This window comes from Triticum aestivum, chromosome 1B (genome assembly GCF_018294505.1).
Source record: "Triticum aestivum cultivar Chinese Spring chromosome 1B, IWGSC CS RefSeq v2.1, whole genome shotgun sequence".
Lineage (NCBI taxonomy): Eukaryota > Viridiplantae > Streptophyta > Magnoliopsida > Poales > Poaceae > Triticum > Triticum aestivum.
This window is the reverse complement of record NC_057795.1, coordinates 661,423,480-661,448,860: the sequence shown is the minus strand read 5'-3', so window position 1 is coordinate 661,448,860 and position 25,381 is coordinate 661,423,480. Positions and strand designations below refer to the sequence as shown.

The 25,381-nt window shown below is 45.7% G+C and overlaps 2 protein-coding genes across 2 annotated transcripts; one reads left to right on the top strand and one right to left on the bottom strand.

The window, feature by feature from the left end:
- Positions 1-2,781: 2,781 nt before the first annotated feature.
- LOC123099123 (uncharacterized) lies at positions 2,782-3,344 on the bottom strand. The gene is made up of 2 exons (XM_044521270.1): positions 3,004-3,344; positions 2,782-2,910 (listed from the first exon to the last, which is right to left on the bottom strand). Exons 1-2 carry the CDS (start codon positions 3,323-3,325, stop codon positions 2,861-2,863), a joined length of 372 nt encoding a protein of 123 aa, XP_044377205.1. The 5' UTR covers positions 3,326-3,344; the 3' UTR covers positions 2,782-2,860.
- A 6,878-nt stretch (positions 3,345-10,222) lies between these two features.
- On the top strand, positions 10,223-13,636 carry LOC123081927 (protein FAR-RED IMPAIRED RESPONSE 1-like). Its single transcript, XM_044504429.1, has 8 exons — positions 10,223-10,387; positions 10,487-10,609; positions 10,689-10,751; positions 10,831-10,923; positions 11,010-12,035; positions 12,534-12,657; positions 12,859-13,128; positions 13,593-13,636. The coding sequence occupies exons 1-8, from the start codon at positions 10,223-10,225 to the stop codon at positions 13,634-13,636; spliced, it is 1,908 nt and encodes a 635-aa protein (XP_044360364.1).
- The last annotated feature ends 11,745 nt before the right edge of the window (positions 13,637-25,381 follow it).

The window sequence follows — 25,381 nt, the reverse complement described above, 5'->3', positions numbered from 1 at the left end:
TGTGATGGGTACTTGGTATAGTTGACTTTTGCGCGAACTCCCCGGCAACGGCGCCAGAAATTCTTCTTGCTACCTCTTGAGCACTGCGTTGGATTTCCCCGAAGAGGAGAGGATGATGCAGTAAAGTAGCTTAAGTATTTCCCTCAGTTTTTGAGAACGAAGGTATCAATCCAGTAGGAGATCACGCACAAGTCCCTCGTACCTACACAAAACGATAGCTACTCGCAACCAACGCGATTAGGGGTTGTCAATCCCTTCACGGTCACTTACGAGGGTGAGATCTGATAGAGATGATAAATAATATTTTTGGTATTTTTGATATAGAGATGCAAAGTAAAAAGTAAAAGGCAAAGTAAAAACAAAGCAAGTAAATAAAGTAATGGAGATTGATATGATAAGAATAGACCCCGGGGCCATAGGTTTCACTAGTAGCTTCTCTCAAGAGCATAAGTATTCTACGGTGGATGAACAAATTACTGTTGAGCAATTGATAGAAAAGCGAATAATTATGAGATTATCTAGGTATGATCATGTATATAGGCATCACGTCCAAGACAAGTAGATCGAAACGATTCTGCATCTACTACTATTACTCCACTCATCGACCGCTATCCAGCATGCATCTAGAGTATTAAGTAAAACAGAGTAACGCTTTAAGCAAGATGACATGACGTAGAGGGATAAATTCATGCAATATGATAAAAAAACCATCTTGTTATCCTCGATGGCAACAATACAATACGTGCCTTGCAACCCTTTCTGTCACTGGGTAAGGACACCGCAAGATTGAACCCAAAGCTAAACACTTCTCCTATTGCAAGAACTACCAATCTAGTTGTCCAAACCAAACGGATAATTCAAAGAGACTTGTAAAGATAACTCAATCATACATAAAAGAATTCAGAGAAGAATCAAATATTGTTCATAGATAAGCTGGATCATAAACCCACAATTCATCGTTCTCAACAAACACACCGCAAAAAGAAGATTACATCGAATAGATCTCCACAAGAGAGGGGGAGAACAGTGTATTGAGATCCAAAAAGAGAGAAGAAGCCATCTAGCTAAAAATTATGGACCCGAAGGTCTGAAGTAAACTACTTACACTTCATCGGAGAGGCTATGGTGTTGATGTAGAAGCCCTCTGTGGTGTATGCCCTCTCTGGCGGAGCTCCGAAACAGGCCCCAAGATGGGATCTCGCTGATACAGAAGGTTGCGGCGGTGGAATTAGGTTTTTGGCTCCGTATCTGATCTGACGGGGGTACGTAGGTATATATAGGAGGAAGGAGTACGTCGGTGGAGCAACAGGGGGCCCACGAGGCAGGGGGACGCGCCCAGGAGGGTGTGCCCAGGGGGGGCGCACTCCACCCTCGTGACCGCCTCTGGCACTTCTTGGAGTAGGGTCCAAGTCTCCTGGATCACGTTCGGTGAGAAAATCACATTCCCGAAGGTTTTATTCCGTTTGGACTCCGGTTGATATTCTGTTTCTTCGAAGTACTGAAATAGGCAAAAAAACAACAATTCTGGGCTGGGCCTCCGGTTAATAGGTTAGTCCCAAAAATAATATAAAATTTGAATATAAAGTCCAATATAGTCCAAAACAGTAGACAAAGTAGCATGGAGTAATCAAAAATTATAGATACGTTGGAGACGTATCACACCACCACGGAGTGCGGGAGAGGCATGCAATGCAAGATCAGGCGGGGGCGTGGAGCCCAACCGAGCTGGTGGGCGAGCACATGGAGAAACTTATTGTGGAGAGGACAAAACATCAACGTGGCGCGCCACATGTGCCTTGGAAGGTGGGACCAACTTCTCGAAAATTAGAGGGGACAAAATGTGACACGAGCTTTTTTAAATAAGGCAAAATGGATGTGTTTAAAATGGTGTAATTTCTGTCAAAAATGCCAAAAGAAAGGATAAAAATTGGAGTTTACTCTAAATAAAACTATCAAACCATTCGGATTAAAAAATGGTTTGGTATCATACACCAACTTAGGAAAAAAAATCAAGATATATATACCAAGTTGCATGGCATATACTTGTTGGAAAAAGGGAAAGGACAACGAGCTTTACCCAAAAGGTGTGGCCATGAGAACACGCAGCCACTAGCTTTGGCGCAAAAAATCTGGACGAATGAGCTACAACAGAGAGTATTGTCCATTCGATCTAAGGAACCAAGGATTCGGAATTCACGGATTCAAACTTGGTTTTGCAGGCACCGATGGTGTGCAAATCCATGTTTAAAACGGTGCATTATAGTATTAGAGATAGAGATAAAGATAGAGATATGTGAAGGGGTTTTCAACAAAAGTCTTAAAAATCCTTTTTTTGTTTTAAATTAAAGGCTCCCAGTAAACCTACATCCAAATCACCACACTCCTGACCAAAGGGCTTTGGGCATGTGCCTGAGGAATAACGTTCAATGCTTTCACTTTTGACACGAATATAAGAGTTTTTGCAAGTACCGCTACACATAGTATGTTCGGTCTCCTACTCAAAATAGCTTTTGACTATATTCATTGGAAGTACGGGAACAATTCGCAATTTATGATGGTCCTACTACACTTTGATATCTTTTAGAATTTCGCTCTTAGCTAGCCACAAAGTCGCGGAACCTCAAAATAGTCGATACAGGATGAATTCAGCCAAACCATATTTAATAAGGAAATAACTTGGAACATAACCCTACAAAGAAGAACTTGGAACCACGATTGGATGGTCTCAGCCAATTTTAATATTTTTGAATAGGCATAACAGAAGTTTCTCATGACTTAATATCAACAATGAAACACATTCCAGATTTATTACTTCTTTTCACCGAGTTACATATGGCCCCTTGTCACTTGAAACACATGCTTATTGCTGGCCTCCGCTGGTGACGATGGGTGGTGGCGGTATTTTGTAAGCTACACATGTTAAAGGACAATGTCATAAAACAAATTGCAAAAATGTAAGACATAAAATGTGAAAGCGAACAATAAATATGTAATTTCACTTACTTCCACAATGTTCAGTACTCGCAAGCTTATGGCCGCACTCTCTTGCCACATGGACTAGTTTCTTAGGATCGATATCATGCTCGTCTGCCTCATCAAGATGTTTGCAGATACCATCGATGTCCTCCTTCGCCATGGCTTCACAACATTCAGTAAATGATTTCCCCGAACCTTTGTGGCCTTTACGAATTGCTGGCCTACAAACTGAGAATACCCTAGCCTTTATAGTTTCCCAGTCTTGCTCTGCAAAGGTTGATTCAAAACTATGCATCACTAAAATGACTACAATGCATACGAGGAGAAGCTTCCCTTCTTTAGAGGCCATCTTGGATAATGCCTTTTGTGAGTTCTGGAGGATTGCATATGGAATTGGTGAATGGCGATATATGTAGGTATGTGATGGCTGCAATGTTTGTTGTCTAGCAACACCTTAATAAATGTTCAAATCTCCATATATATGTCTAATGCAAGAGTAAATGTGTGGATTCTTCTATGCCCAATATCAAATTAATTGTTCGATATCTCTTTTCCTACAGTCATGATAAATGTTGAAACTCTATGCTTGGTTTAAGTATCTTTCATTAAATACAATGGGAGCCAATTAATTTTGATACAGATCACTCATATAAATGAAATATCTAACATAGCAATCTCATAGTAAATGTACAATATAACTTTGTAGATTCAAAAAATTAATGTATTCTTTGGATGTCTAGTACCACAATAAAATGCTTGATATCTCTACAAGCCCGATAAAAAGTCAAACCTCTTTCAATCGGGTGTGTAGTTTTAAATATATCCTCAACGCAATAGTAAATGCCAGAATCCTATTACACAAATGGTGTAATTGTTGCTTATTACATTCCACCTATCCTGCAGCTGATTGTAAAACGCAACCCTACTAAACTATCAAAAGCGAAGATGTGAACTCTTATTCTCTAGTTTGTGTATGTCATGTTGTTGTGTTCTATTTTGACCATAACTTTCAGGTTATGCTGGAATGATGCAAACTATATAATATTGATGTTGATGGAAAATAAATAATCCTACTCGGGGGTCTACTAGTCCTACATGGCTAGTTAACAAAATTCCAAACCTGTCAACATGGTCCAAGATGTTCAACAAAAGTCCAACTCAATGAATAAGGCGAAGACAGTTAGTAGAAGTCCAAGCAAATTATCATAATCAACAAGTCAAATGAGGAGGCAAAATAAAAAGCCAAAGTCAACAATGAAGGCAATAAATAAAGGAGTCGAAGTCTAAACGAGGCATAATAACTAACCAAAGGCCCCTGCATGCATGCTGAAGTGGTGTGGTGCACCGTAGACTATGGACTTCTCACCTTGGACTAGTCAGCATAGACTCATGGATTAGTTACCTTATACGTTTGTTTGCCGCAGTCAAAGAAAAACACATGTTTGTGAGTGGTTATTTATCTGGTGAAAGGTTATTTATTTGTAACAAAAGCAGTTACTAGCAAAACTAAGATGCAGACTAAATGTAGTATGCAAAATTACAGGAATAAATGGTTCAGAAACATGCATGTATTGTACTAATTAAATAAAGTGTATCTCCGCGGGCTCTTAACAATCTACCTCCACTAGTATTTTTTTTTTGAGACAATCTCGCGAAACTTTATTAACCCATCACAATGTTTACAGGGACAAAATGAAGATCTCCGGCTGGACTAACCACACATGGCGGCCAACCGCGAGGGAGAGAGAATGTTTCACTAGATTGTGAGCTTCATAGTTTGAGCTCCTAAGTTCATGACCTATGTTGCAAGTTAAAAAACTAGAAGAGTGTTCCAATATCTCCCGAAGGACAGCTCCATAAGTAGCTAGCTTGCCGTGATGCAGCTCGTCGACAACCACCTTGCAGTCCGAAGCAACATGTATAGCTCGTGCATATAGATCATCCGCCAACGAGAGAGCCTCCCTTATAGCTAGGCTTCCAGCGTTTGAGGCTCTGTGATATGCTTAAACACAATGGCCGAAGCCCCCCAAAAGTTGCCATGTTGATCTCTACTGATCGCTCCCACAGAACCATGCTTCCTCCTCACGGCCACTGCTCCGTCAACATTGATCTTGACACAACCTTGGATTGGCGGCACCCATGTTGCACTCCGCATGACTCTCCTTGGTACTGTGTGCGAACCAAATCGATGAGGCCAGGCCTAAACTGAGTTATGCTGACATGCATGTACGTACACTTGCCTGTAGCAGCGTCAACTGTGGTTCTGTGAACCACAGACAGAGAGGACGGATCCCGCGGTTGGCAGAGACGACTTCTTCGTGGACGCGGTCGCCGTCGATCGGCAGGTGGGCGGTAGAAGCTGACTCGGCACAGTGGACAGCCCCGCGGCGACGGCGGAGAAGAGGGATCGATACGGGTAACGGAGCAGGCGGCGGCAGTCGTCGTGACCTAAAACTTGGAAACCGAATAAAAGACTGATTGGTTTGGAGCTTGGCCGCTTATATACAGTGATGGACCCCTTACCGATTTTTTTTACGGTGATGGACTGATGGGCCAATCTTTCCCTCTGTGCCAGCCTACTAATTCTGCAAACACTACAAAAAGAGTCCCTACTAATTCTGCACGCGGGTTGCTCAAAGAAAAAAAACCTAATTCTGCACGCACCAACCATGTACGTGAAGTTCAACTACCCTAAAAAAAGGTGATTCTCAACTTCCCGCAAGCTAGGGTTTTGCTTCTCGTGCTGGTGTGTCGAGTTTATCTTCATCCTAATCCGGCTTCTCCCTCTGCTAGTTCTACCCAGGCTGACTACGGGGTGGTCTCGCACCACCACCGGCCTTGGTGAATGACTGCGGGGATCCAGGATATAGAGGTTTTAGCAAGGCTTGGCCTTTTCTAGATCGGCTCTTTCTGGTTTGAGAGAAATGCAAATTTCGACCGCCCAACTCTTGCCTTGGTCCAATTTATAACCCCCAACTCCAATACCGTCTATGTTACAACCTAGAACTCTTCAAACCGACCACGATTCAACCCTCCCCTCCCCATTGACTGGTTTTGACCCGTTGACCATCCAGCGAGCAAAATATATATTTTATGAAAACTGAAAAATATGAACAATCAAAACATAGAAAAATTAAAAATACCGTAAAATCAAGAAAACAATACTAAGGATCTGGAAAAGTTTTTCATTTTTCAAATTTCAGAATTTTGAAAAAAATTCTCATATTTTTCAGAAAATATTCCTGAAATTGTTTTTTATTTTCCTGAATTTTGAAAAAAATCAGAACTTCCAGAAAACAACCTTAATTGTTTTACAGAATTTTGAATTTTTCTGATTCGGCAGATGTTTTTAGTTTACTTAATTTTCGATTTTATTTAATTTCGTTGATTTAATTTTTTTCTGAATTTTATTTTACAGAAAATTTTCCAACTTTTTCTGAAAATGTTGATTTTTTTTCTGACGTGGCTTGCTGACTGGACATGCTGACTAAATGGTCAACAGGTCAAACCCGACCAACTGGGTCAAACTGGTCAACTGAAATAGAGGGTTGAATCCCGGCCGATTGTAAGAGTTTGGGGTTGTAATGTAGACGATATTGGAGTTGGGGGTTGTAAATTAGACTAGGCAAGAGTTGGGGCTTGAAATATGCACTTCTCTCTTCTGATTTCGATGGCATCTGGTGATAAGGGCACGACTTCAGGCGTGGCGGGACAGGACAACCTAGAGCCATTGATGAAGGATCTAGGGTTGCATGAGGAGGACCTCGCCGACGTGGTTTTTGAGGAAGAAGGACCGCCAACGAGGAGGATCTTCATTGGATAACAATCGTCGGGTTCATATTGACAAGCAGTTTAGTAGTTTCTGGTTAAGAACATGAGAACCACATGGGATCTGGCAAGTGACATGAAGATCCACATCTTGGAAGAGAATTTGTTCGTGATGTAGTTTGCTTGTATTGGAGATTAGGAGAATGTTACAATTGGAGGGAAACGGAACTTCCGAGAAACTCGGTTCTGCTTGCATCTTATGACAGTTTTGAAAAACAGTCCACAATAGCTGAACTACCTAGACATTTGGATCTGGATCCATGACTTACATGATGGTTAACGTGGTGCGATCAAATCTTTGGCTTCGAGGGGGGGGGGGTTGCCTCTGAACCGGCGTTGTTTTATTTTCACGGAAATTTTTTCAAAGTTCGAGTTAGACACTTAGACTTGATGTGCGCAAAATACTAAAGATTTTATTGTGTCAATCAAGAGGGGTGTGAAGCGCGAGATTTCCTTCGTAAAGTTTGAGAGATTATGGGATTGGTGTGGTATGCTCGGTCACTTCTACAAAGAACATGCCGAGAACGTTCACCCACGGCCTCGTCTGCCCTTGTTTAAAGAACTTGCACTAGACTTGGAGGATGTGTTAGGAACCTCGAGCAAGAATAAGTCACGTTAGTGGGTGCTCTAGTTTTTTTCTTTTTTTGAAAAGTAGTGGGTGCTCTAGTGGTAGTACATGGAGAGGTGGCCGAGATAGGGGAGATTATTACAACAAGAAAAGTTGGCTTCTCTAGCCGCAACTTTATTTATAAAAGTAGACGCTCAGATGAGGATGATCACAATCTCACTAGGTTTAATCTTGGTTTTGGTCGCCACATTTGGTTGGGCTCCCCCTCAACGGTGCGGGCATCTCTGTAATAATCTCTATTGATCAATAAAAAGCTAGCAGATTTTTCTAAAAATCATAATTCTGCATAGTGGAAAATAATCTCAAATATGCGCAAAATTGGCCATAGGTGTCACAACTGAATATCACTAGCAAGTTTTTCTATGTGCATCTGACAGAGAAGAAACACATGCATGCATCCACGGCAATTATAGGAAAAAGAATATGCACACAAGAAATATTACTGTTCAGTTACATGAAATAAACGGCTCAGCCCTGGAACCTTTGAGTAGCATGCCGCATAACAATAGCAGTCCCATTGCTCATCAAGCTGACCATCTTTAATCTCACTAAGTTTCCCGGTGCCAATGTTGTATGACAAAAGATTATTTGTCTCCTTACGGAAGAGGACGAGAACCTCCCTTTCCAAGTCAAGAGCAACAATCGAATAATCATGTAACCAGGACAAATACTCTCCCTTGAGAAGGGAGTTGTCTGTTCCAAACACATCTCTCATGCAAAGACGATGCTTTATAGACCACTTGCAAGGACGATGAGCATCGAGGCTGAAAACTACAATTGCACCACCATCCTTCTCTGGAAACGCACACTGCAAGAACCCTGCTGATTGGCCAAAGCAACCATCCCGACAGTCACCCGGTAGCTTGATAGTGTGATGATAGGGCGACTTGCCAAAACTCATTGCCTCCAAGCCTTCAAACACAACAATCTCATCACACATGGTCTGCACATGCAACACTCCCTTTGTAAAATTGTGTCGTTCATTGACAAATATACTTTGATTCCCACTCCATGTATCATCCACAAGCCACGTGGATAGGTCAGGAGAGAACACCTCAAGCTTGTTGACAACACGTGAAGTATTAACGAGCTTCTGTTGAAAGTTGAACACATAGAACTGCGCCGACCATGATGGATCGTAAGCCAAAAAGGCTGTATAGCTGGAGACATGTGGGCCATATGGAATATTAAGAACAGGAAGCTCCATCCACTCTTCTGTTGCCGGGTTGCACACAATGAAGCGGCGAGTACCTTGCGAAGTAAACCAACTCTTGTACCGGCAAAGGACTAGGCCATTGCAGCAGTCCACTAGTTCTAATTTCTTGTACTGTGGAATGAACCTAAGTGCTCCATCGATTGCCTCACCGTTTCCGGACATGCTAATAAGATGGATAAATGACCCGTATTGGCCATGGTACAAAAGTCCAGTGGATTTTTTTGGCAGCTTTTGATGGTAGTAAGGATCAGAGGAGAAGGCAAGCCAGGCCTTGCAGACACATTTGAAGCGGCAAAAAGACTTGAAGGGCACTTGAGAGAGGATTTCCACTATCAAATCATCCGGTAGACTAGCAATAATAATCTTCTTCTTTGAGTTCATCTTTTATGGCAGTTTTCTGAAATGAAAATTTGACAAGATCAACATGGAAAAAAGAAATTATTCTTTGACACAGTAACGAATAAGTTTAAAGGAATTCAACCAATTTATTTGAAAATATCAGCTACCTTATTGCCTGTGTCGATATTACATACGTGTGGCATAAGATGAAAAAAAATTAGGTTTACAGATCATGGGACTTTTAGGCCAAATCAAAGCGCTTAACTTTACGATTGAGGTTGCCGGGACATGCTACCCATGAAGAAATCAGACGAGGCCTAGATTGAATTGTGAGGACATGTAGACTTACCTTGTGCTCGGGCTGTATATGCGGTGGTGGTGCAGTCTGCAGCAGCGTGAACCGTGAAGCAAGGAACCACCAACGGAGAGGACGGATGGTGCGGTTGGCTGAGACGACTTCGAGCGGACGTTGGAGAGGCCTGCGACGACGCCGGAGAAGGATCGATACGGCGGCGACTGCTCGATGTTGCTGTGCAGTCGTCGCCCCAGGTATTTTAGAAACGGAATCGAAACTGATCGTGGCTACTGGCTTCACAGATGGGGGTCTGGAGCGGCTACGCCCTGATGGGCCGATGGGCTAAACAAGCAAGCTTTATACCAGTCCACACATAATGGGTCCGTGTCTAAAAAAACATATAAGGGAGTGCTTCGGTACAACATCCTTAAAACGTATAGTGGATAGTATGGTAATTTTACATTAGGTATAGGAATACCCACCCGACGCTGTGCGTCCGCGCGCGACGGCATACGCCCGCCCGCGTATGCCGCACCCGTCGCTGTATGTACGCCCGCCCGTGTATGCCGCACCCGTCGCTGTACGTACGCCCGCCCGCGTATGCCGCACCCGTCGCTGTATGTACGCCCGCCCGTGTATGCCGCACCCGTCGCTGTACATACGCCCGCCCGCGTACCCGCACCCATCGCCGTACGTCGTCGTCGTACGCCCGCACGTCTCGACGTTGGCGTCGACAGTTGTTGGAGAAAAAAAAAAGACACAACTCAAAACCCTAACGCATCCACGCCGTCTCCACGTCGGCCCCCGTCTGCGCTAAGTCGCCGTCGCCCGGGCCGCCGCCCAAACAGGCCGCCGCGCGTGCCCCGGCGCCGTTACCGCTGCCGCCGCGCCTGCCTAGGCTCCGTTGCCGCTGCCGCCGCATTCCATTCCCGTCCCCCAGATGGCCGCCCACCCACGATCTACGTCGCCGCCTCCCTCCGCGCAGTACGCCTGCTACGACCAACCGTCGTCCTCACGCCGTCGACACCTGCCTCCGCCTGCCAGCAACTTCAGACCGTCATCGGAAGAAATGGATCCGGCTGAAATCCTGGCTGCCGTGCAAGAGGTTGGTTAGAGACAACATTGTGCTTGATGAAATAATTGTTTTAGGGATGATGTTACACGGTGTTTGATTGATCGTATAATTTTTTTTAACTATGTATAGTTAGAGGAGGAGGGCGATTATGATGGCAATGATTACGACGAGGACAACGAAACCTCGTCACTGAATATGGATGAACCTGCTGAGGAGAACTACATGAGTTTGGATGAATCTTATAGTGGCAATGTAAGTGTGATCAAGGTTGATAAAAACAATAAATATGGTAGACCGCACGGAAATTTTCATAATTTTTTGCATCATGCAGCGACATGGCGATGATGATGATGATATGGATATAGATGATTCATTTGCCCAAAGTGCACTCCGGGTATGTCATAAATAAAATCAGAGAAGAAATGACATAATTACCATATTAGCGCTTACATGTTTTTTTGCAATGCGCGCAGATGGACGAGGACAGGAACTTTGTGAGGAATATTGTGGACGATGAAAGTGACAAATCGCACGTTGATCCATCTCATGATGACAGCTCCAGCAAAGTAAGTTTTCAAACTTACATAACTACATTATTACATATTAAAATAATAACTGACTGACATAAATGGTTTAATGCATTAATTTACAGGGAGATGTAGATGGTACAAGCGGGAATGATGAGTATGTTGGTGATGATCTGTTTAATTTTGACATCGGATTTGATGAATATCAGCAAGAATCATTGGACATGCACTGGAAGGTCATGAGGAAGACGTTCAAGTCACTAGGAGAGGCTTACATTTTCTATAACCAGTATGCTTACGAGCGTGGTTTCAGCGTAAGAAAGGACTCACTGAAATATTCGAAAGGTCCTGAGGGAACTAAGCGCTTGAGAAAGTATCGGTGTGCGAGAGCTGGGAAACGACAGGCAAAACTTTGTACAATGGAAGGCAGGACCCGCAGACTGAGAGGGGAGACTCGTTGCTTCTGCGATGCGCATATAACTTTGAAACTTGATAAAGAGCGTGACGTTTGGTATGTCAGCAGTTTCAATGATGATCACAGTCACGTTCTAGCTAGACCGGATGAAGTCACGTTTCTTCGGTCTCATAATCAGATAAAAGAATATCAGAAAGCTGAGATCTTAACCATGGCAGGTGCTGGAATCAGGAAACATATGATTTATGATCAACTCGTCAGTAGGTACGGGTCATATGCAAAGGCTGGTTTTGGGAGGAAGAAGCTTTATAACATGTGTTATAGAGAAAAAATGAAATTGCTTGCACAAGGTGATGCAGACACTGCCATTGGGATCATGATGACCAGAAAAGAGAGAGATCCAGATTTCTTCTTTGAGCACACCGTCGATGATGAAGGAAGGTTGAAAAACATATTCTGGTGTGATTCTCAATCACGTCGAGACTATGTTGACTACGGTGATGTGACAGTCTTCGACAGCACATACAGGATGAATAGGTATGGCATGCCATTTATACCTTTTGTCGGTCTGAACAACCACCGTTGCACCACGGTATTCGGTTGTGCTCTTGTGTCTGACGAGACGGAGGATACATATGTCTGGCTGCTTCAGACATTTTTGAGGGCTCATTGTCAGAAGAGGCCCAGGTCAGTAATTACTGATGGAGATGCAGCTATGATTAAGGCCATAAGAAAGGTACTTTCGGAGGTTTGGCATCGTCTTTGCTCGTGGCATATTGAGAAGAACATGCAGAAACACCTTCATCATAAGTCTCTAAAGGAGTTCAGGTCTCTACTTTATTATGCCACTTCAAAGAAGGTATTTGAGGAGAGATGGGCAGCGCTTTGCGCCAAATGGCAGTCGGATAAAACAAAAACATGGTTACGTAGGATGTACAAGAAGAAAAGGCTTTGGGCTGCATCATATCTGTCAGGTGGGTTTTTCTTAGGTATGCGAAGTAACCAGCAAAGTGAGAGTCTGAATTCATGCCTTCACTTGCATCTAGACTCCGGTATGACTATTGTTGATATGATTGTGCACTATGAGAACTGCATAGTTCGTCTTCGTGAGAACGAGGCGCATGACGATTACACAAACTCACAGACAGTTCCAGTACCAGTATTGGACGAGTGTAAAGATATTGAGAAATCAGTTGCCCGTGAGTTCACTGCGGCAAACTTTTATATCTTGCAGGAAGATATGAAGAAGGCACGGGAGCTTGAGGTCCTTGAGAGACTGAGAGGAGCAGACACTCACAGATTCATACTGACATGGAAGGAAAATAGGGATATGAGATTCACTGTGGAGTACACCCCAGGTAACTCCGAAGAAACTGTGAGGTGCAGTTGCAGAAGCATGTATCGCAAAGGACTTCCTTGCAAACATATTCTTCATGTTCTGATTCAGCTACGCTTACGTGAGATACCTAAGTGTTTAGTGCTGCGGAGGTTGAGCCAAGTTGCAAGGGGTGGACTTCCCGTGAAGCGCACTAGCGATCTGTTTGCGTGGGGATGGGCAGGTGCAGGTGACAGAGCTAGGTACAGTGAGTTGACTATCTTATCTGCTGAAGCAACTCATAAAGCATGTCATAAACCATTTTTATTCGACAAGTTGAAGGCGGCTCTGAGGGACATAATAGATAATGATTACACTGAGGAGGATGAGCCTGGTGCGGGGGTACAGTTTGTGAACGACGATGCATTTGAGCCTAATCAAGATCATGGTCTTGTTCGTGATCCCGCTAAAGTTAACACCAAAGGCGCACCAAAACAGAATGTTAAAGGCCGCGGTAAGAATGGTCCTGATGTCACTAAAAATGGGCGACCTGAAGCTTTTGATGAGAAAAGCAAACGTCAATGTGGACTGTGTGGTCTTACGTGTCATTATAAGTCCACGTGCCCTCAAAATCCTAAGTATGATTTTTTAATGTTATTGTAAATCTTATTGTTCAACCCGAATTTATTTGTTTATTGTGAATTAACACATATCTTACTGTTATGTAGGAACTTTGTTTGAATTGTGGAGTATGGAAGATTGCTATGGATTGCTATGGAAGATTGCTTCACCCTTTCATTGGAGGCAGTTATTAATGTTCTACATATGTGATCTTTAATAATTGTTGAAATATGTTATATGAACTTATTTTACTTTGTTGCTACGATATACCGACATAAGTAGTTGTTTTGATGAAAGACTATGTAATGCAACAAGGAGTTTTTACTTTGTTTATTTTCATGTGCTCATTTTGCACAGAACTGCCGTCGCTTATTTTGACAGTGTCGTCGCTGTTGTTTTGACAGTGCTCATTTTTGCACACTAGTGCCGTCGCTGTTTACTGTTATTTTGCTCTTTGCTGTTATTTTTTTCCCAGCACTGTACGGTCGCCGTCGCTTAGAACCCCGTCGTTTTAATTATTTTTTTTAAAAAGACTGACAATAGCGCCGGCGGCAGTACGAAGTAATCAACTAGTTCGACAGCTCATGTGCCGCCGGGTATATAAGCCGGTCGTCGCGCCCTCCGTCGGGCAAGGTGGGACTAAACATTTCCCGTCGCCCCGCGTGGAACTTGGGCCGTCGTCCCGCCGCCTGCTACTTGGGCCGTCTTCACTTCACGGGCGTATAGTGTTATTTGGCTGGCCCACGCGGTCACGCGCGTCGCTGCAGGCACGGTGGCTGCGGGCAGCCAAGTTTTTAGTCCCACCTCGCCCGACGGAGCGCGCGACGACCGACTTATATACTCGGCGGCGCGCTTGCAGTCGAACGTCTTCGATTAAACTGTTATACCACCCGTCGTCCGACGCTGCCCTGTTGGACAGTGCCGTCGGTCCTGTCTGACGTCAGACTAGCCGGCGCACTTGTTGGGCAATTTTTTTACAATGGACAACTAGGGGATTTTTTTACAATGGACAACTAAGAACGTCGGTGTTATAAGCGACGTCGTCTGTGCTTTCAAAATAACACTAACATAAGAACGTCGGTCGGTGTTACACGCATAATAAATACATGTGCATTTTTATTAACGTTCAGCAGTACAGGAAAACATGGACTGACGTATCCAAACAATTTGACAACCACAGAACTATGAATATGAAAGACAATGGCTTGAAGACAACATAATAATCCAAATGTCATTCTCGCCTTAATAAATATTCAAAATAGTAGTGTCTTCTTCGTCACAAGATATCAAAGTCGAAATAAATGTAAACATTATTTGAGCCTACAAAATTTTGTACTACAAAATTTTTGCCACATTTATTTCTTCTTTGCAAGCCGGGTAACTTTGTCCTTCACATCGTTGAGCGTATTTCCCTCCGCAAAAATAAGCTGCGCAATCATTAAGTCCCTCGATTTATCAGTCGACCCCTGTTAGAACTTCATATTAGTACAATTTAAATAGTATTACATTATGAATTTAATTTAATATAAGCATTTCAAATAAAACCAGACCTGAGAAAAATGGCTTGTCCACTTTTCACCGTTCCAATATTGAAAGCACCGAAGAACAAATATTCCACATGAATTGCTGGTCCATACAAACAATGGTTCATAAGTTCGCATTTCATGTAAGATATTACAACAATATGAAAGTATTTACTCACCCGTCTTCTTGTTGTGGCATCTTATACGTTTTGATAGGCCAATTAGACACATCCGGATAATTCACAGCACCGCTAGCATTCGCATCACGTATGTCATATCCAAGTTGTTTTCTCTATTCATATAGATGATAGCACGAAAAGAATTTAACATAGTTCAGTTACTAAATGATAGTTTCAATATGCTCATGTAAATTTATGTCGTACCAGCTCCTCAACTTTTTCTCTAATTTCACTGTCAAGTTCGGGTCCCATCAAAGAATCAAGAACCTGAAACTCTTCCTTGGGGCGATGCATGACAACCGAAACCCAGTGGGTATTTCCCTTATTAAGAGGAATATAAAGCTGCATCACAACGAAAATATGATGCAATCAACACATACCCTCTTATTATTTATATCCCATATATGCATACATTAAGGCAGTTGAACTTACCTTATCTTTTTTGAAATACTCATCGGTGCATCTATTCACGGGTCCATTCTTCTTCGCCACAACTTCGTTCTCATTTCTCCCTGGCTCGGTGTCCGATCTAATTTCAAGTAACCAATTGACCAGATAGGTCGGCATTATATGACGATCGTCACCAACAACTCCCAACAGATACGACGAATAAGCATTGATAACCTGAAAATAATTTATATGATGTATAACAATTCCAATTTGCATTGAAAGTTAATATAAAGCACAACAATAACTTACATCACCGGTTAGCCATTGATGGTCAAGAATTGTACAAGCCCTCTCTGCACTGAGACCTTCGCGCATGCCATCATTGAATATTTCCTTCTTTCTATGTTTTGCTGACCGCTCATAAGCACGAACAAACTTAACACTAGCGTTAATCACATCGTATTCATTTTGAAAGACTTCTTTCTCGAATAGTTCTGCAATACATGACGGTAATATGTTAATAAGTCAATGATAAGTACAAGGTTCAGCTAGAAAACAATATAATAAAACTCACTTGCTTTTGCTGTACGTTTTGCACGTTTTGTAGGTATAACTGGAATATAAGGAGACTTTACAAGGTTTGATAGCCTCCGCTTCCGTTTCCCTACACCCTTCTTTTGTACCTCATCTTCTCCAATACAATCTACGGATCCACGTGATGCAATTTCATCTGTTCCTAAAGATGTAACGGATTTCTCATCAGATACCTCAGGAACTTCGATAGGATCTTCTTTATCACCCTTGAAACTATCCAAATATTCAGGTGTGCAATAATAAGGTGTCTTCTCTTCAAAATCATTAATATCATCTTCATCATCCTCTTGCACATTCCTTTTTCCTGGTGTTTTGAAATTGTCCACGTCAGGATTATATACAAATTGTTTACGAGGTGACCCATCATAGTTTCTACTTTCACTATTTTCACCATACTCATTCTCTTCTTCTTTTTCAATATCACCGGATTTGTAGAATATAGCGCTTTTGTTCAATTTCTCTATGACCCTCTGTGATTAAAAATTAGTTGTAATTAGTTATGTGACACATCAAAAAACAAAGTGAACAGCAAAATCAGAAAACGTGTACCTGTGCGCATAGCTCCGGCATACGAAGCATATTCTTACGAATGTGTTTCGGCTCAGTCAAAATCCGATCCATCATAGGGTTGTGGCTAGCTGAAGCCTCAGATGTACTAACGCCTGTTCTCCTTCCAGTAATGTTAGACTTTCTCGTACTGGATTTCTTGTTCTTTTCAGCCTGTTCCATTCTAATTTTGTTTAAGCGGTACTCTTCAGTAATGGTGTCATCGATCTACAACATAAAAAATCATACAGTCATATTTAATTAATAATAAATTGCAGACTTTAAATGGAAAAATATATATTTAACGTATTACCATTCCAACACCACGACCATATTGAAAGTCGTACTTGTCTCTTTTCTCCGCTGCCGCTTCTGTCCAATTCCTCATCAAGGGGCTCAACAGCGCTAAAGGATCATACTGTGGACCGGTGCTTGGCTGCACCTTCTCCCAATATAGATACTGCAAAACAAACAAACAACCATATAGCATGTGGTACAGTATTACTATATAAAACAATTATTCAATTTAAAAAACAAATCATACCTGCAGAAGTGCAAGGTTGCCACGTGGCCATTCCCTAACACGACCGGGTTGCAAGACCATACCAATCTCCGACAAACAAAACCGCAAAGTGAATGCGTTCCAGTTGAACTTTTTTATCTGTCTGACATCTTGCACTAGTGCATAATAATTCTTCGGAATGTACTCATCAGACACTGGTGCAATTATAGTCCCTAACAGGACGAGAAACGCCATCCGAACAAATTCATCATCCGCGTTTTTATTTCTCCTAATCTTCTCAATAAGATCATCAATCAATATTTTACCATTCTTCTTGTTAACAAAACAAGCTGGAATTTTTTTAATTGCTTTGCCTTAGTCCATACTCAAAAAACTAGAAATGTCAACTCCTTCATTCTTCAAACCAAATATAGCGAACACATCATCAGGCCTCAGTGAAATCAACCCTTTTTTTCCGGCTGCCTCTTGCACCTTGAATTTTTTACTACTAGGATTGTAACCTTGAATCATAAGCGCAAGCAAATTATCACGCATCTTGACCGAAGGTATTCGTAACATGCCCTCCATCTCCGTTTCGTAAAACGTAAATCACTGACTTGGTGTTAACTTATTAACAAGACTAACCCACTTTTCTACGGAACATGCAATCATACCATCGATGTCCATACTGCATATAATAATATCTATGTGACGTTGCATGCAGGTAATGTGATATATACTGTTGAAAATATTAAAAGAAATACCTGCCAGACGGCTAATACAGCGGGCGACGGCGGGGGCATTGACGACCGGTGCTGACGGCGGCGGTGACTTCGACTACTGCGGGGTGACGACGGGCGTTGACGACTAGTGCTGACGGCGGCGGTCACGTCGACTAGTGCGGGGTGACGACGGGTGTTGACAAACGGCGCTGACGGCGGGTGCAAACATCGACTAGTGCGGGGGTGACGGCGGCGCAACGCTGTCGGGCGGGGAACGACAGTGCGGGCGACGGCGGGCGACGGGGATCAGATCGGGCGCGTCGTCGGCACGTACGGCGCAAAAAACTGCATGCGCGACGTGATTGGGCGACGTGCGCGTTGTCGGGGATATTCCCTCAGATAGCGACGGCTCTGGCAGATTTTTTGCTGCGTCGGGCCTGCGGCAATTATTAAGTGGGCGACGACCCGTCTACTATTTCATTATGGGTGACGGCAAGTTTCCTAGTTTAGTCCCACCTCGGCCGCCGAACAACCCCCTAACCAGCTTATATAGAGGCGTCAGTTAACCCATACATGCTCATAATTAATACTGTGATGTGGCTCTACCTAACTGCTGGGTAGTACAACTGTCCGGGTTGTACTGACCCGGCAGTTGGGCAAAGTCACATCGCAATATTAAATATGTATTTATTTATTTGCAGAATTTTGTCATTTATTATATATTTTTTAACTTTGCACGAAAAACATACATGTTTGTATTATTATTATTTTTTGAACTTTGCACGAAAAACAAACATGTTTATTAATATTGTGACGCAACGTGCGTTCGTAGTCCGTTTTTGTTCATCTCTGGCGTGCGGTCCCCGGGCGGGGCCCCACACGCGCTGCCAAAAGTTGGGTGCATTTCGGCAAACCGCACTGGCACTTGCTGTGCAACCCGGTGGTTTCGGTATGGGCGGAGGGGACCCTCGGTCGTACTTCTCTCGGTCGCATCCGCCAAAGTCGATCATTTTTTATCCACGGGCCACAGTGACCACGCAGGGCACGCACGCCAAATTTTGTCGCGTTCCGACGCTGTACGGATTTTCTATGATTTTTCGCACCGAAAACCCCTAAAACACTGCCCGCACGTGACGCAACGTGCGTTCGTAGTCCGTTTTCGTTCATCTCTGGCGTGCGGTCCCCGCGCAGGGCCCCACACGCGCTGCCAAAAGTTGGGTGCATTTCGGCAAACCGCACTGGCACTTGCTGTGCAACCCGGTGGTTTCGGTATGGGCGGAGGGGACCCTCGGTCGTACTTCTCTCGGTCGCATCCGCCAAAGTCGATCATTTTTTTTCCACGGGCCATGGTGACCACACAGGCCACGCACGCCAAATTTTGTCGCATTCCGACGCTGTACGGATTTTCTATGATTTTTCGCACCGAAAACCCCTAAAACACTGCCCGCACGTGACGCAACGTGCGTTCGTAGTCCGTTTTCGTTCATCTCTGGCGTGTGGTCCCCGCGCGGGGCCCCGCATGCGCTGCCAAAAATTGGGTGCATTTCGGCAAACCGCACTGGCACTTGTTGTGCAACCCGGTTGTTTCGGTATGGGCGGAGGGGACCCTCGGTCGTACTTCTCTCGGTCGCATCCGCCAAAGTCGATCATTTTTTTTCCACGGGCCACAGTGACCATGCAGGCGACGCACGCCAAATTTTGTCGCGTTCCGACCCTGTACGGATTTTCTATGATTTTTCGCACCGAAAACCCCTAAAACACTGCCCGCACGTGACGCAATGTGCGTTCGTAGTCCGTTTTCGTTCATCTCTGGCGTGCAGTCCCCGGGCAGGGCCCCACACGCGCTGCCAAAAGTTGGGTGCATTTCGGCAAACCGCACTGGCACTTGCTGTGCACCCCGGTGGTTTCGGTATGGGCGGAGGGGACCCTCGGTCGTACTTCTCTCGGTCGCATCCGCCAAAGTCGATAATTTTTTTTCCACGGGCCACAGTGGCCACGCAGGCCACGCATGCCAAATTTTGTCGCGTTCCGACGCTGTACGGATTTTCTATGATTTTTGGCACCGAAAACCCCTAAAACACTGCCCGCACGTGACGCAACGTGCGTTTGTAGTCCGTTTTCGTTCATCTCTGGCGTGCGGTCCCCGGGTGGGGCCCCACACGCGCTGCCAAAAGTTGGGTGCATTCCGGCAAACCGCACTGGCACTTGCTGTGCAACCCGGTGGTTTCGGTATGGGCGGAGGGGACCCTCGGTCGTACTTCTCTCGGTCGCATCCGCCAAAGTCGATCATTTTTTTCCACGGGCCACAGTGACCACGCAGGCCACGCACGCCAAATTTTGTCGCGTTCCGACGCTGTACGGATTTTCTATGATTTTTCGCACCGAAAACCCCTAAAACACTGCCCGCACGTGACGCAACGTGCGTTCGTAGTCCGTTTTCGTTCATCTCTGGCGTGCGGTCCCCGGGCGGGGCCCCACACACGCTGCCAAAAGTTGGGTGCATTCCGGCAAACCGCACTGGCACTTGCTGTGCAACCCGGTGGTTTCGGTATGGGCGGAGGGGACCCTCGGTCGTACTTCTCTCGGTCGCATCCGCCAAAGTCGATCATTTTTTTTCCACGGGCCACAGTGACCACGCAGGCCACGCACGCCAAATTTGTCGCGTTCCGACGCTGTACGAATTTTCTATGATTTTTCGCACCGAAAACCCCTAAAACACTGCCCGCACGTGACGCAACGTGCGTTCGTAGTCCGTTTTCGTTCATCTCTGGCGTGCGGTCCCCGGGTGGGGCCCCACACGCGCTGCCAAAAGTTGGGTGCATTCCGGCAAACCGCACTGGCACTTGCTGTGCAACCCGGTGGTTTCGGTATGGGCGGAGGGGACCCTCGGTCGTACTTCTCTCGGTTGTATCCGCCAAAGTCGATCATTTTTTTCCACGGGCCACAGTGACCACGCAGGCCACGCACACCCAAATTTTGCCGCGTTCCGACGCTGTACGGATTTTCTATGATTTTTCGCACCGAAAACCCCTAAAACACTGCCCGCATGTGATGCAACGTGCGTTCGTAGTCAGTTTTCGTTCATCTCTGGCGTGCGGTCCCCGGGCGGGGCCCCACACGCGCTGCCAAAAGTTGGGTGCATTCCGGCAAACCGCACTGGCACTTGCTGTGCAACCCGGTGGTTTCGGTATGGACGGAGGGGACCCTCGGTCGTACTTCTCTCGGTCGCATCCGCCAAAGTCGATCATTTTTTTCCACGGGCCACAGTGACCACGCAGGCCACGCACGCCCAAATTTTGTCGCGTTCCGACGCTGTACGAATTTTCTATGATTTTTCGCACCGAAAACCCCTAAAACACTGCCCGCACATGACGCAACGTGCGTTCGTAGTTCGTTTTCGTTCATCTCTTGCGTGCGGTCCCCGGACGGGGCCCCACACGCACTGCCAAAAGTTGGGTGCATTCCGGCAATTCGCACTGGCACTTGCTGTGCAACCCGGTGGTTTCGGTATGGGCGGAGGGGACCTCGGTCGTACTTCTCTCGGTCGCATCCGCCAAAGTCGATCATTTTTCCTCTCAAAGGATTACACCTAAATATACTAGAAACGCCCGAAAATAATAATCCTATAAGACAGCTGTGCAAAGAGCATTTTGTTAACTTCTTTTTTTTGGAGTTGATGCTATGCCTTTCTTATTGTCAGTACTATCATTTATCAGGGAAAATCTTAAGCGCTAAATAATCTCTTATTCGCATGGGCCGTACATTGTTTCCGGATTTGGGAACCTTCTAGAAGGTTACCCCTAATTTTCTGGCGGGTTTTCTCTATGTATTTTTTACTTCTGTTTCTTTGGGTCGGTTTTGTTTCGATTTCAAAAGGTTTTACTTACTCAGTTTTAATAATGTTCACTGGACATTAAAAATGTTCATGAAACTAAAAATGTGAGTGCAATTATAAAAAGATGTTCGGACCATTCCACAAATATCCGTGATATTTATTAAAAAAAATCATATGTTGAAACACATGATCATCATTTTCTGAAAAAAGTCATAAATTTTCAAAGTGTAATTTCTAAAAATGTTCTATTCCATATGTGCTTAATATATTGATTTCTTTCTATTCCATATGGCATATGAGAAGCATACATAATCGGTTTTACGGTTGACCGAACAAACCGAACCGACAAATTTTGGTTAAAAAGGTTCGGTTTATATTTTTACTTTGATTATTTAGGTTTTTATTTTACATAGACCGAAATTTAGAAAACCCGAATAAACCAAACCGAACTAACCATATAAACCGAACACCCACTTAATTAAACATGTCTTAATTAAACATTAGAACATAAAAACTTAATTAAACATGACTTAATTAAACTTACTTAAACATAACTAATTAATCCTAATCTACTACTCGATGAAAAAAATAATCCTAATCTACTCGTCCTTGTCGGAGTCGGCGAGGTCCACGATCTCCCCCTCGCCGACGTCACCGTCGTCGTCACCGTCGCCGTCGTCGCTGCTCTTGCCGCCGTCCTCCCAGTAGCCGTCGCCCCCCTGATCCTGACCAATCTGCGGCTGCGCCGCTTCGATGGCCGCCGCCGCGTCGAGTGCGGCCTGCAGCTCGGCGGCCTCTGCTGCCGCCACCATAGCCGCCGCCGCGTCGAGTGCGGCCTGCAGCTCGACGGCCTCTCTCGCCTCCGCGGCCGCCGCAGCGGCCGCCGCTTCTGCCTGCGACGCCCGCAGTGCGATGAGGTAGCCGGGGCAGTCGTCGGGGTCGCCGTCCTCGCGCAGTGCGAACTGCTCCGGCGGGATCTCGACGACGGGAGGGGAGGCGGGCCGGGCGATGGCGGGAACCGGACGGCGGGACGAGCTCGGAGACGGCGCGGACGGCGCGGCTGCCGGAGGGGGACGGCGGGGCCGGCGCGGGGCGGACGACGCGCCGCGCGCGACAGACGACGAGCCGCCCGGGCCCGACGATGAGCCGCCGGTCCGCATCTCCCGACGGGCCTACGCGACGACGGCCCAGAAGTTTTTGCCCTTCCAAAACCTCGTGCGGCCGACGATGTTCCACCGGCCGCCCTCGTGCTGGCGGAGCTCGGCCGTCGTCGCGCCGGGCCCCCTCGTCGGGTACCCGTCGGCGGTGATGTGGAACACGCGCGGCAGACGGCAGCCCGGCGGCACCATCAACCCGAGACGGATGAGCTCGTCCGTCTCCGGCGTGTCCAGGCTCGTCGGCCACGAGCTGCCGCCGTCGGACGCCATGGAGACTTCCGGGAATGGGAGCTCGTCGGCGGTGGAAGCACGTCGGTGGGTGGGGTGAGCGGTCGAGTCGCGTCGAGTGGAGTGCGGGAGGCAGACGGGCGACGGGGGGCGGCGTTTTAAAGGCAGGCTTCGGTGGGTGGGGGGCGCCGTCCGGTAGGTGACCGACGCCCCGGCGTAACGCCGGCATTAATGGCGCATCGGGCCGGCCGCCGCGTCGGGAACCGTCTTTGACCGACACTTAGACGGCACGCAACCGCCCCGTCCACACACGTCGCGTCGTCGTCCCCACACGTCGCGTCGTCTTATTTTTTTTCGTCCAGCCGACGCCACGTCGCCACGAGTACGTCGCTCGTCACGTCGTGTCGTTTTTTTATAGGGTCGTCGTCGTACGTACGCGGACGGACGCGTCTACGGGGTAGTCGGCGTAGAGCCCCGTCGCACGGGTACAGCCCCGTCGCGCGGGCGGGTACAGCCCCGTCGCGCGGGCGGCGGCTTTTTATGTGCTGGGACGATCCTACCCTTTTTTATGAAGGGATACGGAACGATCTCAGCCGTTGTTGTATTTAGGGGGGTTGTACCGAAGAAGAAGTGAACATATAATGGATTCCTGTGTCCAATGGCGTTATTTGAAAATTTTATAATGTTTAGACTCCAATAGCTATTACGTGGCATCTTCTTCAGATCAGGTAAAATAACAGGAGAGCTGCTATGCACACGACGCTGTCAACCGATTTGTGCACGACATCACATATCAGCCCGTCCATGCTTACCATCCAGCGCATGTGAGCGGCTGGATTGCGCATCGTGTCGCTGTCGTCCGGGCATGCGTCGTCCACACAGTAGTTTCGAAATAACAGTTGCCGCCATTAATGTCGTCAAAGAATATAGACGCTCCGGGAGAGGCCAACTCTTCGTGTTGCCGTTCCTTCCTCCACGAATGTCACAACATCCATACACCAAGTTACAGGAGTATTACAACTGATTAACGTGCCCCATGCAGCATACTAAAATCTATATTAAAATCCGTTATATACATCTGTATGTAATCTATATTAAAATCTTTAAAAAGACTTATACTTAGGAGCGGAGGGAGTAGAATAGGAGGAGAAGAGGGATGTCTGCTAGTATAATCGATGTGTTCTTGTGTTTCTTCTATCTCTATTTTTTTTAAATGTTCTATGTCTGAATTTCGAACAGGCCGACACTTGTTAGTCTAGCAAGATACGCTGCCCCAAAAGAAAAGGGTGGAAGTAGTGGCAAGTGAGCGATTGTGTAGCTACTGTTCCGTTTAGACTAAAAGGTAAAAGAAAATAAAAAATAGTGCTATTGGACAACATTCTGTGTGACGACATGAGTTGTGCTCAACCATGACAACAGCAGCCAATTTGCTTAGTCAGAATGTTGGTCGGGAAGTTAGGCCCGTTCGCAAGGGTGCTGTTACATACACAATTCTTTACGGCGGAAATCAAACTCAAAACTTGGACATGTAACCCATGTGAGCCATATGGGTGATGGCGTGATTCCGGGAAACGTAGCTTGAAACTACTGCCGAGGGACGTCCTTCTCGCATCACCGTTCAGTAGCCATCCAACGGCAGCAAGTGGGAACCAGGGAAATAGAGTTTTTTTTTTTTGGGCATGGTCAGGGAAACAGAGTTAGAAAGCAGCGGAATGCCAGCCCAGAAGAGATACGGCCCAGTACAAAAAAGAAAAATACGTCCATCTGTTTACTCCCCGTCGTCGTTCGCTCGGCATCGCCTGCGCTCGTCATTGCCATGACGGTGCGTAACCCTAGCTCCGCCGCAGGTATGAGAGCAACTGCCGCAGCCATTGCCACACCTGCACGGGAGTGCGACCGCCGCCGCCGCCTGCGTCAGAGGGAGAGTCGCCGGCCATGGCCGCCACCACCGTGTGGCTGCACCACGCTGCCGGGCTCGCGGCCGCCGCGGGAGGCGCCAAGTGAGTGCCGCGTTGCTGAGCGCGAGCAGCCGCGGATGAAGGGCGACCAACACATAGCCTGGAGTGCGTCATGGCTTGCAGTCTAACGCTAGAGGAGGCAGGCAGTAGCTCAGCAGCTGGAGTCAGAAATGAATTTTCAGAAAGAGTATGGCATATCATTGATGCTGTCCATTTCAAATTGATACAAGGGATGTTGTCCATTTGTGAGCATACAAGTGATGTTGTCCATTTGAAATTGATACAAGTGATGTTGTCCATTTGAAATTGTTACAAGTGATGTTGTCCATTTGCGAAATTGATATAGTGTAGGAGGAAAAAGAGATTAAATAAATTAACTGAAGTGAACTATGGTCCATAACACTAATTTTAAAATCATTGTAATATAGTGCATCAGACAAAAGAGATCATCTAAACTTGAGCAAAGTGAACTATGGCCCAAACTAAACACTTGACACTACAGAACGGTTCGA

Excerpts from the sequence above, each read along its gene's own strand:
- LOC123099123 (XM_044521270.1), bottom strand. The coding sequence starts at position 3,325 with ATGGCCTCTAAAGAAGGGAAGCTTCTCCTCGTATGCATTGTAGTCATT. Across the intron at positions 2,911-3,003 it reads GAGTACTGAACATTGTGGAA|CTTACAAAATACCGCCACCA; the intron begins GTAAGTGAAATT and ends TAACATGTGTAG.
- LOC123081927 (XM_044504429.1), top strand. The coding sequence starts at position 10,223 with ATGGCCGCCCACCCACGATCTACGTCGCCGCCTCCCTCCGCGCAGTAC. Across the intron at positions 10,752-10,830 it reads TTGCCCAAAGTGCACTCCGG|ATGGACGAGGACAGGAACTT; the intron begins GTATGTCATAAA and ends CAATGCGCGCAG. Across the intron at positions 12,036-12,533 it reads TGATTAAGGCCATAAGAAAG|GAAGATATGAAGAAGGCACG; the intron begins GTACTTTCGGAG and ends TATATCTTGCAG.